General features: G+C 39.4%; 1 protein-coding gene across 7 annotated transcripts in view; it reads left to right on the top strand.

Moving 5' to 3' along the window:
* Positions 1 to 13,540, top strand: part of CHD2 (chromodomain helicase DNA binding protein 2) — a 109,120-nt gene that overhangs the window by 53,533 nt on the left and 42,047 nt on the right. For 4 of the 7 annotated variants that reach the window (XR_009695392.1, XM_061158622.1, XM_061158623.1 and 1 more), the window contains 6 exons: positions 4,504 to 4,692; positions 6,196 to 6,358; positions 6,689 to 6,841; positions 9,147 to 9,218; positions 12,303 to 12,452; positions 13,142 to 13,290. Coding sequence is in view for 5 of the 7 variants with exons in the window: in XM_061158622.1 (XP_061014605.1) it covers positions 4,504 to 4,692; positions 6,196 to 6,358; positions 6,689 to 6,841; positions 9,147 to 9,218; positions 12,303 to 12,452; positions 13,142 to 13,290 (876 nt within the window). In the remaining 2 variants the exon portion in view is untranslated. Of the gene's footprint in view, positions 1 to 4,503; positions 4,693 to 6,195; positions 6,359 to 6,688; positions 6,842 to 9,146; positions 9,219 to 10,256; positions 10,841 to 12,302; positions 12,453 to 13,141; positions 13,291 to 13,540 lie in introns of those variants that run through there. The other 3 variants (XM_061158628.1, XM_061158626.1, XM_061158625.1) reach the window with 2 other exon arrangements.

The following is a 13,540-nucleotide window of genomic DNA, read 5'->3' as shown; positions in this document are numbered from 1 at the left end:
TCTCTAGACATTGCCGAGTGTCCCCCAGAGGGGTGAAGTCACCACCAGTTGAGAGAGTTCCTGCTGTCTCCCCGCATTGCTCATCTGCCATCCTACACCCTCCCTACCCTGTCTTGCTGCTGATCTTTTCCGTGTCCCATTTGCTGCTCACCTGGATCCTCTGTTCCTCCCACAGAGCTCTGTAAGTCAATAGCAGTCACCTTTTTGAGGAGGGAGGCAGTTTCCCCCTTCTCTTTTTAAACATTCTATTGTCCATTCTGTAATAAATACCCTATCCATCATGTATTAGCAGAAGCCCATGTTCTTATAAAGTGTGTTTTTCAAAATGTATGTGCTATAAAACAGGTGATGAATGAAAGTTTAGAAACAGTGGGGGTATCAATTATTATCTTTGTTTTCTGAAATGGATAAGAGAGTTTTCAAGTATATTACTTAAGAATTTTCATATTGTTTTCTTGTATCTGACTTTTGATACACTGTGTATGTTTAGTCTCAGACTGTAGTGAGAATATGCTGTCTTAGATGATGAAAATGTTTCTCATATCATATGGTTAATAAGTGGATAGACTGAGATCAGTCTCTGGTCTTCTGTGACCCAGGCCCATGTCCTTAAAACTTCAAATTCTAAAGAGAAATAATACATCCTTCATAGCACCATAGAGATGAAGTAGAAGTATTCTACATAGTGCGAACCTTGCGGTCTGTGGGAACATATGTGCTCATTTTCTAGAGAAAGAAATGTGATGCTTAGCTTCCTCCAGTGAATGGTTAGCTAAGATTTGTCCTTTTGTACAAATGGTGAAGTGGATGGTAGGGATTTTGACTCCTAAATGGTCATAATTAATTTTTTGTTGCTCTTAAGCAACTGTGGCATCCCACCCAGCATGGGCTACATTTTGGAAAAAGTTTTATGTATCTTGTTTTTATAATTGAAGAGAGGAACTTTGAATTACTTTTTTCCACTAGAGCTGATCATTTAGTTAGTGTTGGCCAAAGTTTTCCATGTGGCCATTTGGATCATTATTGGAGGATGGATTGGAGTTAAGAGATACACTCTGTGTGTGTGTGTATGCATGTGTGTGTCTAAGCATGTGTATGTGTAAGAGAGCTTTTTCTCTTTGTAAACTTTGTTTTTAAAGCATTATTATTTTCAGACATTTAAAAAATCATTTTTCACGAAGATGTATGTGTAAGAAGGAAATCCATTAGCTGAGTTTAGATTTTCTTTTGTTTCCGTCTGAGCGATGTGGATGACAAAGCCTGTGGAGTACTTTTCCCTGCCCTGCGTGGTGGTTCCTGAAGTTCATTACGGCTCTCTACAACCGTTTGTTCCTCTCAGGGAAGTGACCCACTGAAGAAATGTCGTTGTACAGAAGAGAGGTTTACTCACATAACTTCTGAATTTTCCCTTCCTCCACTGTGATAGGCCATTGTTCTCAGCATCCAAAAGTTAGTGTTCTTTTTAACCAACTGAAATGGTGTTTCCTTTGTGCAGAGTCGATCCAATCACCTTTTCTGCATGGCGACTCTGACCAGGAGCCTACCCTTACTGTGTGTGGTTACTACCCGCACTAGAGATACGTATCAGTGAACCACTGTGTTTTGTATGTAGTGTTTTTGCAAAGTATGGTGCTTGCTTTTAAAGCGAGAAAGGGCTATGGCTACATCAAAGAATTCAGCGTATGCATATAATCATGTGCAAATGTGTACTTCATACCCACCCTGCAAAATAACTGTTTGATAGAGTATTTTCAGAGATTTTTTACCTCTTAGTGTTTTGTAGTTGTTGTTTTGCTTCTGCTGTCTAGACCAGTCTGAATTTTTTTGCACTTTTCCTTTCACATATTTATCGCATGACTTGTAATATATCATTCTACCTACTTTGATTTAATTTTCTTCTTTGTTGTTCCTCACTAGAGTGAGCTTCTATTTATCCAAAATCCCAAGATCTGGAAAATGCAGAATTGTTTCTACTTTGGTGAGAGGCATATGTTAAATACAGAAGTTGAATAACAGAGAAATAGCTAAAATAGTGACTCTGTAGGCTGTGATGTGGTATCATCATAAGTTCACCATGATGACGTACACCTTTTATATCCATGGTAGTACAAACTGACAGTTGTCCAGTGCACGGACCAGCAAATTTTCCCTAAAGAACCTGGTAGTAAACATTTCAGCTAGGCATGTGGCTTGTCACAGCTACTGATCTGTATAGACAGAAAGCAGCCATAGGCAGTTTGTAAATAATTCAGTATATATCCAAGAAACAATATCTCATGTTAGCTCCTTTAACGCAATTAGAGTACACTAGGTCGGTGAAAGTATTTGTTGCCTAAAACAGTAGGAGCAGTGAGTCTTGTTTAAAAAAAGTTCATTATTTAAGTTTTTAGACTAGTGTAGTTGTAATTATAATATGTGTTTTGTAAATTAAAACATTCTCTTGAAATTATTTATCTCCCAGCTCTTCAGAAAATAGCCTGATGTATAGGAATGGTCTTTCACTTCCAGTTGCCTCATACATTTTGCGTTGAGATGCTGTTGAGATAGCTCACTTTTTACGTTGTTCCTTTTAATCCTCTTATCAGTTTTAATTCTTCAATTTATTTTATGTTCTTATCTTCCTAGCAGTATGGCAAAATATAGTGTACCTTCGGTTTGTCGAGGGAGATGCTTTAATGGTATTTTCAGATCTCTGCCTCTAAAGGTCATTTTCTCTACCTCTGAGCATGGTTGTTTCAGGCATTACCAGGTGTCACGTGGGCTTGAAACGGATGCTCCTAGTGCCTGATGACTTGCCTGGCCATCCATGAGTTCAGAAGTGGCAGCAGGCGGTAACTTGCTTGTGGCCACTGGCAGTGCTGACATTTGCTGTCTTTGACTTTCTTATCAGAGATCTCATTACATGGTAGCTGTAGGTAACGTCGAGTCCTAAATCTATAATTCCGGGACTTGACTGACATCAGCACAGCAGGGCATCCTGCTGTCGGGAGGCAGGCTGTGGACAGCATCTTCTCCACTGAGCTTCAGTCTGTACACAAAACTAAGCAGCTTCTTCCAAGTGCTTTGTTGGCTTTCATGTGGCAAGTCAGAGCATATTTTTCTAAGCCCCATGAAATAAACTTCTTTCAATTTTTATTTTTGAAAGAACTTTGATCAGAATGTCCCATACTGAATTTCTGCCACAGATCCTTTAGTGATCCAAAGATGGTTGAATTAATATTTACACAGGAGAAACTTTGATCTGTAGAGTTCAGGCAGAATTTGTTATGGGTGACATGTTTTTAAATTTCATTAATAAATTTTGTGCCTCCAAGTTCTGTTAGTATCAATTTGTATCACTTATATCCTTCTTTTTGTCTGGGGCCTATTGTGTGGTTGACTGTCATTGTAATCTATTTTAAATCTGTGAGCAATAAGAATGACTGATGGAAACGATATAATTTTTACCTTTGGTGACAGCTGTGATATCACCACTAATTATTCTTTTATGTCTGAATATTGTTTTCCCTGTAAATTGCAGCTTATTAAACAATAGTTCATGATTAATTTTCCACCTAACATTTTATCACAATAACATGTTCAGTTCAATTCAGTTGCTTAGTTGTGTCTGACTCTTTGCGACCCCATGAATCATAGCACGCCAGGCCTCCCTGTCCATCACCAACTCCTGGAGTTTACTCAGACTCATGTCCATCGAGTTGGTGATGCCATGCAGCCATCTCATCCTCTGTCGTCCCCTTCTCCTCCTGCCCCCAGTCCCTCTCAGCATCAGGGTCTTTTCCAATGAGTCAGTTCTTCGCATGAGTTGGCCAAAGTATTGGAGTTTCAGCTTCAGCATCAGTCCTTCCAGTGAACACCCAGGACTGATCTCCTTCAGGATGGACTGGTTAGATCTCCTTGCAGTCCAGGGGACTCTCAAGAGTCTTCTCCAACACCACAGTTCAAAAGCATCAATTTTTCAGTGCTTAGCTTTCTTCACAGTCCAACTCTCACATCCATACATGACCACTGGAAAAACCATAGCCTTGACTAACGGACTTTTGTTGGCAAAGTAATGTCTCTGCTTTTTAATATACTATCTAGGTTGGTCATAACTTTCCTTCCAAAGAGTAAGCATCTTTTAATTTCATGGCCGCAGTCACCATCTGCAGTGATTTTGGAGCCCAAAAAAATGAAGTCTGTTACTTAGGTACTAAGTGCATGATTTACTGAAATATTTTGTGAACCCTGGATCCAGTCTGAGAATCGGAAACCTACTGTTATCCAGCATAGACTGATGAAATTGATTTGGTTGATTTTCCTTTGCCTTTTTGTTTTTCAGTCTCTTGTTTTCAAGAACTAGTGAAAGATAAAATTTATTTATCCTTATAGGGAAGACTCATTTTTTTTAACAGACTATTTTTTTTTTTCCTAGTTGGTTCCTTAAAAAAGAAATTTTATTTGGAAAAAGAAATTTTTTTTTCTCCTTTGTAATTGAGTAACACTGTTCTGTTTTATCTCTAGGTTTGAGTTTTGGGAAGATTTTGAAGAAGACCATGGGAAAGGGAGAGAGAATGGCTATCAGAGTCTTCATAAGGTGCTAGAGCCTTTCCTTCTCCGAAGAGTGAAGAAAGATGTGGAGAAATCTCTTCCTGCCAAAGTGGAACAGATTCTCAGAGTGGAGATGTCAGCCCTTCAGAAACAGTATTATAAGTAAGTCAATGGCTGAGTCAGGCCCAAATGGGATTAAGATCAGTGCCAGGAAGACATGGGAGAACTGACAGGTAATCTGCCTTTTTTAGTGAGGGCTCAGCACAGATTTAAATAGCAGTTTATATATGGTCAGAGAGAGGGAACTTTATTTTGAAGGAATTGCTTTGTTTAATTTTGTTTATGATTATTTATAATAGTTAACAGAGCTCCAAAGCCAAAACTGCCAAGACTGGCCTGTTCAAAGATACCTGCCTTCCATCCTTGTCTCCTCCATTCTAGTTTCTCTTCTCCTTAGGTAATGATTACTATTATATTTAAACATCTTAATGTTTATCTTTCCTTTATTTTTGATTTTTAAAATACAAGCAGATACACACTAACTTCTTTTGGCCTTTCTCTTCTTATACAGATGGTAGCACACTGTGTGCATTTTTCTGTACCTTACTTTTTCCACTTAGTGATGCCAAACAGCTGTGCTGGGGAACACTCCACAGTAGTTTACAGCGGCAGGCAGCCCTTCCTTTTTACAACTGCATAGTGGATCTATGGAAAAGTTTATTACTAGTCCTTCAGTGATGGAGATTTGGATAGTTCCGAATACTTGCCTTTTATAAATAGTGCTGTAGTCTTTGAGCATCCCTCTTTGAGATGGGTTCCTAAACATGTGATTGCTAAAAGTATAAAGAAATTTCACAGTGCAGAAGAAAAGTGCTTCTCATATTTTGGGGTTTGTGGTTAGAGCTTATTTGGATATGTGTGAATATTCATGCACCCCGTCCTCCCTTCTTTCCAAACTGAGTTGTAAAACACTCTCATCATGAGCATTGTATTCTGTAAAACTCCCTTTTACACAATTTAAATGGATATGTAGCTTCTGTCTTTGATATATCTCATTTATTTAACTGATTTTCTAATTTGTGATAGCTTAAATTCCACTTTCATACTATATTAAAGACAGCTTCAGTGACAGTCATTGTTTATGTAAAATACATAAATGTAATATATGTTGTAGTATATATATGTATATATATATTTTGCCTTGGTTTTATTAAAAAAAAAAGTATTTACTTTTAATTGGAGGATATCGTGTTGGTCTCTGCCATACATCAACATAAATCAGCCATAGGTATACATATGTCCCCTCCCTCTTGAACCTCCCTCCTGCTTCCCACCCTATCCCATCCCTGTAGGCCGTCACAGAGAACCTTAATCATTGAGCTCCCTGCATCATACATCAAATTTTTTCTTGTCATTTTCCTCTTTTAATATTCCTATGCTCAGCCAGGTTGAAATACTGAATAGAATGTTTAATGGTCTGACTCTGGAGATGTTTGAGGGTTCCTGATTAGGTGGCAGGAGACAGAAGATAAAGCATCCTTCCTTGCCTTTTTAATTTCCCTCCACCTCCATGCCCTCAGTAATAGTGTTTCCTTTTATAATCTTCTGGTATACCCTGTTCTCTTTCTTTGCATCTAATAATATCATTATTGTCTTAATTTGCAGATGGATTTTGACCAGGAATTACAAGGCTCTTGCCAAAGGAACAAGAGGCAGCACATCTGGTTTCCTTAATATTGTGATGGAACTGAAGAAATGCTGCAACCACTGTTACCTGATTAAACCCCCTGAAGAAAATGAAAGGGAAAATGGACAGGAAATTCTTCTGGTGTGTGCTTACCTTGTTTCTTAAGTTTCTTAAGGACAGTTTAGTTTCTGTAGATGCTTTTAATAAAAACACTCCTTTTCCTCCTTGATGGCGCTTCAAGGAGCATCAAAATAAGCTTTAAAAACAGGTGAGAAAAACCAAATAGCTAGGAAAAATCTGGAAAGTATATTGTCACAGATACCAGGTAAAGAACATTTCAGGAATTGCTTGTCAGCTAGATTGCAGAAGGCTTCCAAAAGCTTTAAGATGATTTTAAAAATATGAACTCTTAGAGGTAAAGGGCAGATTGAAGTATCCTTTTGATCATGATCATGTCTTTTCATTCTTCAGTCCCTGATCAGGAGCAGTGGGAAGTTGATTCTATTAGATAAACTGTTGACAAGACTTCGAGAAAGAGGAAACAGAGTCCTTATCTTCTCTCAGATGGTGAGGATGTTGGATATCCTGGCTGAGTACCTCACTATTAAGCACTACCCTTTCCAGGTAAGGATGCTCGGTACTTAGGGTCTCTCCCTTCCTCTCTCCCTCCCTCTCTCCTAGGTTGTATGCTTTGCTTGTTAAGTTATCCTCAAGTAGAAAACAAAGAGTTCACTTGTTTGAAACAAACTGAGATTAAGGTTCCAGGAGGGTCTTAGTTTTACTTTTGTAAAATTAAGGGTTTTTGTCTTCATTCATTAATCTCCAGTAAGATTATGAGAAAAATAAGAGGGAAGAAGGAGTTTCTTTAGCATAATGTTTTTCTGCCTGTTAGACAATAAAAAAACAAAAACTTATCTGTATTCTCTGTATAGGCATGTGTGCAATTTATTTGGCCTAACATTTTTTATTTATTTATTGTTTTCAATTCTGGAGAAACACACATTTTATTATCAATTTTTGCTAGTGACTATGATGGACAGAAATTATGTAGCAGAACAAGATCCTAATAGAAAATACCTGTGATCAGTGATAACAAAAAGCATATTAAAGTTTGGATTATCAAGAAGAGCATAAGGTAGTGATATACAAAGGAATGATGATCACAAAACTGAAAAACAATGGTCACAAATTTTCCTGTGTTATAAACTGATACACAGCTGTGACTGCCAAGAGGAGTTTTTTCCTCCCATAGGAATGGTACAGGTCATAGCTATTCTTTTAGTCAAACAAACAAACAAATAAAATCCTCAGCATGTTACATTTCACTTGAGAAGGAATTGTCCTTTTTTTTTTTTTTTTTTAATTTTATTTATTTTAATTGGAGGCTAATTACTTTACAACATTGTGGTGGTTTCTGCCATACACTGACATGAACCAGCCATGGGTGTATGTATGTTCCCCATCCTATTTGGCCTAATATTTTTTAATGCTTTGATTTTTAAGACATTTAAGGCATGATTTTTAATTATTAAATAAGTTTTTTCTTTAGTTTTGGATGGACTAATGCAGTTAGGCTGATACTGAAGATACTTGAAGCTAGTGATTCTAAGAAGACCAAGCTTTAAAACTCAGTAGCAGATTATCTTTCATAATAACCCTAAAAAGCCTAGTTATATCCATAATACCCGGTGTGGTCTTGCAGTAGCTGTCTTAAAATATAGTTAAATACTGTGGTTATTATCAGAAACAGCATAGTAGGGAGAGTCGGTGATCTTTGAGTACATCTGTTCCCTGGGTGCTTTTAGGTCTGGCTCATCATTTGGCATCAAGTGAAATCAGAGCATGTTACTTTTTTCTCTAGGGAATGAGTAGTCTGGTGTCTGCTCAGGTCATCATGCCTAATGCCTTCGCTTAGTGAGAATACTGAAAAGAGGGACTTTGGGTTTTCTGATTTCAAAACTTACCTTTGGGTCAGGGCTCTCATGTAGAGCTGGTAGTCAGAAAGGAGAAGGAGGGTCCCCACGTGTGGTTCTGCCCGTGTCCAGGTGGCTCTGGGTTTGGTGGGCAGAACGCTGAGCTGTATGTCCTTTCAGACCCTGCCCTGCCCCTCACTGGTCACTGGCTAGCGGACAACATCTGTCTGGTCAGTTTTGCCTTCTGTAAAATGAGGTACTTGGTCTCAAGTGGTGATGAAGGGGCAGCAATGTGAAAATGATTTTAAAGAGTGAGAAATGCTTTCTATACAGCGTACAGGTAGTAGTTCTTCAGTATCTACATATTATATGCTATCTCCACGGTGACATTGTTTTGGACCTAGAGTTGACATACAATCTAGTGTAAGAATTGTACGTGCTGGGAAATCCCAGGGGCTCTCCTGAGGATACATTTTGGCTGCTTGAATGCTTTAGTTTTTGGAAAAGCTGGGATATATGACCAGCTTAATGTTTTCAATATTGTGGGAAAATGTCTTCCAAACAAAATTATGTAAAGGATTTTTTGGTGTATATAGCAGTTAATAACAGGGCAACTTTCAGCCGTATTAGCTTAGGAGCATCACTTTTCCACAGGAGCTGATTCTGCAGGAGGGGACCACTGGTAGTATTTCCTAGTCTCTTGAGTACCCACAGATGGAGAATCAGACAGAGCCTCTAAGCACAGCTTGGTTGCTGTCCTAGCGGCCATACTGATCCTTGGGTGGACCTAGGTGTCCCTTAGAACCAGAAGCTTCTGAGCTTGAGTGTGTAATGGGAGAGCTTGGGGCATGTTGGGTGTGCTGCTCAAGCAGAGTCCCTGGACGGCACTTGGCCAGTGTGTTCTGGTTATTTTTACTCAGAGCGTTTTGGAGTGAGGAAGGTTTCAAGTCTTCAGTTCTATTTTGAGTGCAGCTGATTTTCCTACCTTATGATTTTCTCGTGGTTTATTTTTACAGCGTCTGGATGGTTCCATCAAGGGAGAAATCAGAAAACAGGCGCTGGACCACTTCAACGCAGATGGGTCTGAGGTACAGCATGCATGGCTTTGTTATTTGGGCAGTCTGGGCTCTGTATCAAGGGGGAAAGCCTTTCTACCTGAATGTACTGTTTCAGAAACAGTTCACAGTGCAGCTATCCTACCTGATAAGAGAAATCACTGATGTTAAAGGTGCCTCTTAACTTGGTTGTTTGTCACCCCAGAAAAGCATATGCATGCTTGTTTCTCTTCCTTGGGCTGGATTAATGGCAGAGTAGCTCTGATAGCAACAGAGTGCTCTCTGGTGCTCCCAGATGGCAAATTTCTGGACCTAGAAGGAAAACAAGGCCAGGTTGCAGAGGGCTGACCAATAGGTTTAACTTTGACATGTGTGCTACTTTAGAAGGTTCTCACCTGTACTCTTGGTGACTTGAGTCTTGAAAAGTATGTTTGTCTTGTCCCAAATTTGTTGGACCTTGGTAGGGATGTGGCTTAATTCCCCTGCTTGGACTAATAGCAGCATTGGTTCATCTGTTAGGTGTTCAGCTTGACTTTGGCAATATAAAATATTTTGTTTTTAAGGCACGGGTGAAAGAGCCCTTAGGGCAAGCCAGAAGCTGTGTAACCTTGTAATGTGTGCCTGTCAAGCTGTTAAATACCGTGGGGTTTGAGAGAAGGAGGGAGAAAAGGTTTAGTGTGGAGGGCTGTAGCGGTGTGAGGAGGAGAGGAAGCCAAGGAGAGTGCTGGAGGTGAGACAAAGCAGTCTGTGGAGAGAGCCTGGGAGCCTCTGAAGTCCGGGCGGCTCTTCTGTGTAGAAAGACCGGACTTCACTCTGCTTTCTCATGAGCTTTAAGCACTGTGTCTGTCCCTCCAAGAGTGGCAGGATTCCTGCCCCTCGAATTGCACACAGGCCCAATTAGACTGTGGTATTCTGGCTTCTTCTCTATCCTAAAATTTTAGTTTTCCTTGAGGAGTTTTAGACAATAATCTCTTCAGAACCAAGGCTCTGAGTAGTCAAGGACAAGAGGAATTGAATTATTAAAAATATTGATAACCATCTAATTCCGATTCCTTCTTTCCCTCCTCCTAGCTCCTCACCTGTAAAAGCATGATTTCACTCCCTGCTTCATAACCCTGCAGTGACGACTTCAGTGTAACAATTAGCACACAGCCCTGAGCAAGCACGCCATCAGTGTCAGCTATTTTTATTCAGAATGTGTTGAGATCAGTTTTTTTGTGCCTTACTCTTAGTTTAAAACTCAGTATGAGTTAAATGTCTTAGACTACCCTGTGTCAGAAAAAACTAAAGTCGGTTTCTTCATAGTTCTCCACTCGTCCCCCTACCCCATGGCTAGATGGTGAAAATGGTTTCTCTACCATTTTCTGCAAATCTGAGTCTTTCTTAAATTAATTTAAAAAATTATGTACTTTATTACTGGGGGAAAGTATTATATGCACATTTAGAAATTTTGCAAGTTGGTGAAGAGTACAAAGAAGAAAAGCTGTACAAACTCCCATTCCAGCTTGCTATTCATATCATTTGGGTCCGTTTCATTCATCCGAGAGGAAACCGTTTATTTCTTTATATGTTTGCCCCAGTTGGAATCATGCTGCATATAGTCTTGTTGTCACCTTTCATTCAAAATTCTACTCTAATAAAGATTTAAAAAATCATGGTTTCTAATGTTTTCTCATGCCTGTTCCCTCATTTATTTAACCATTTTATTGTTGTCAGATGTTTAGTTAAGAGGATATGAGCATGTAAAAAAGGTTTTTAGTGCCTTTTGCCGAATCACTTTTTCCAAACAATTTATATTCATACTTTTTTTTAAAAAATGTATTTATTTGGTTGTGCCTAGTCCTATCTGAGGCATGTGGGATCTAGTTCCCTGACCAGGGATCGGACCCAGGCCCCGTGCATTGGGAGCACGGAGTCTTAGCCACTGGACTACCAGGGAAGTCTGTATGTTCATACTTTTATGTATGAATACTTCTGTTTTACCTCACCCTTCAGTTTCATAATTTTTAACCTTTCCCTATTTGGTAATAGACATAACTAGTATCTTAATGTAATTCATACTGCCTTTGATAAAGAGTGACACTGAAAATAATCTTTTATGATCATTCAGAGCTCTGGTTTCCTTTATGTTTTAGATGTCTTATTCTCAGTGTTTACCTGTGGACTTCGCTCTAGGGTGTGGAACTGCTGGGTATTTCTGCCAAGGATCACAGACAGTGCTTCAGCACCCCTGATGATCAGTTCTTTATTGGAACTATTTAAAGTTCTTGTGAAAAAAAAATGAAAAAAAAAAGTTCTTGTGAGATAGCTCTATTTTTAGTTCTGTGACAGTGTTGGTGAATGGCTGTTATTTAGACTGGGGAGACCCTTTCATTGCGTTTATGTATATGTATTAAATACAGCCATTTATCAAAAGATAACTCAGAACTGCCAGTGTGTGAGTGCCACTTTCATGAGATGCAGACAGGTATAGGGTGCCTGCCCAGTCTCTGGTATGCCGTTGCTATGGACACGGGACTATGTCAGGGCCAGGGTCTTCCCCGTACACAGCTCTTCAGCCGGTCCTGCTCTGGTTTTCTCGGTGCGTGTCCCATGGTGACTGAGGGTCCTGTGCTACCCAGTGGTTCCGTCACGTCACCTGTTAGTACAGTGTTTCTGTATTCCTCAGCAGCCTAGTAAATGAAAGGACATTTGCTCAATAAAGTTTCCTTGCTTATATGGACTGCCTGCCTTACATGGCATAACTCACCTTTACCCAGGAAATAAGTGTGTAGGCAACTTACTGAAGTGATCCATTGATAACTAAGTTTGTCTGGTTTCTGTTAACTGCTTGTATACTAATTTTAGTTGGGCAAGACCACTAATTCTTTTGCTCCTGTTGCCTTATCCATTTCTCCTTTACTCCCTTAGCTCATTGCACCAACTCTTACCTCTTAATCAAATGAAAATTCACTCTGCCATCAAGTCCCTGACATTCTTTTAGCCTCCATAAAGTTTGTCCATCATATCTCACTTTTCTTCACACCTGCAGGGGTTTCCAGGTATAAGGGCTTATTGGACTGTGAAACTGTTTCTGAGAAGGCCACTGCATAAAGTAGTATATTGCATTGTGTACAGGACTTCTGTTTCCTGCTCTCGACAAGGGCTGGTGGCCTGGGAATCAATTTGGCTTCCGCGGACACAGTTGTCATCTTTGACTCTGACTGGAATCCCCAGAACGACTTGCAGGCACAAGCCCGAGCCCACAGAATTGGTCAGAAGAAGCAGGTTAGTGGAGAAGCCTTTGGATGTGTCTTGGAGGGGAGGTCGTTGTCTATGGGTAGATATCTATTTGTTAATTAGCTCGTAGAGAGAAGCTGTCTTTAGGGCTGAGATGAGATGAGCCTATAGTTATGGAACAGTTCTTTCTCACCATCTGTAAAGCATATGACCAGTAACTTTCTGGCTTACTCAAAGATACATGATGAACACACTTAGAATTGAAAATTTCTATTTTAGTATAGAAAAGTTGTTGTATTCACATTGTTCGGGACAGTCTACTTTTATTACACATGTTCAATGTTAGCGCTGTCGTATGCTGCAAAAGTACACACTTGTTTCTTTCAAGGATAAATTTCAAAGTTTGTTCCGATATTAGCTGCCTTTAAGTTTCACATGTGGTTGGAGATTCACTTTCGGTGAACAGATAATTCTTTAGCAGCATTTTTATCGTTAGGTCAAGGCTATAATAATAGTTCTTAGAGGCAATTTTTATTTAAGAATGTAACATGCTGCCCATAATAGAAGATATTATATATATTAATGCTTAAGTTGTCTGCTTGGATCGATGACTTACAAGTAGTATGCCATAGCAGAGAACAGATTTTTTTTTTTTTTTATTTCCCTTCTTGGTTTTAGACAGAAGTAACTTTCTATGTGTATGAACAGGCATAAGCATAACATTGCCTTTTTTACAGGTGAATATTTACCGCTTGGTTACAAAGGGGACCGTGGAGGAAGAGATCATAGAACGGGCCAAAAAGAAGATGGTATTGGACCATCTGGTGATTCAGCGCATGGATACCACTGGCCGAACGGTTCTGGAAAACAACTCTGGAAGGTCCAAGTAAGTGGGAGAGGTAGCAGAAGTCAATTTTACATCATCATTTCGTGTAATACATTCATTCTTCTCATGAGATGCTCTACAACAGACATTAATCCGTTGATTACTTGGAAAGGACCAAGCCAAAACTGCAAGATGACATTTTCATTTTATTTTGCTTTCCCTGTTTCTCCTTCCTCTTTTCTTTTCTACTTTTTGGCGTATCAGCCCTCCGCATGTGCCTTCTTGTCTTTCCTGCCCTCCTCTCCAGCCT

The sequence above is a fragment of the Dama dama genome, chromosome 13, assembly GCF_033118175.1.
Source record: "Dama dama isolate Ldn47 chromosome 13, ASM3311817v1, whole genome shotgun sequence".
Classification (NCBI taxonomy): domain Eukaryota; kingdom Metazoa; phylum Chordata; class Mammalia; order Artiodactyla; family Cervidae; genus Dama; species Dama dama.
This window is presented reverse-complemented; position numbering and strand designations above follow the sequence as displayed.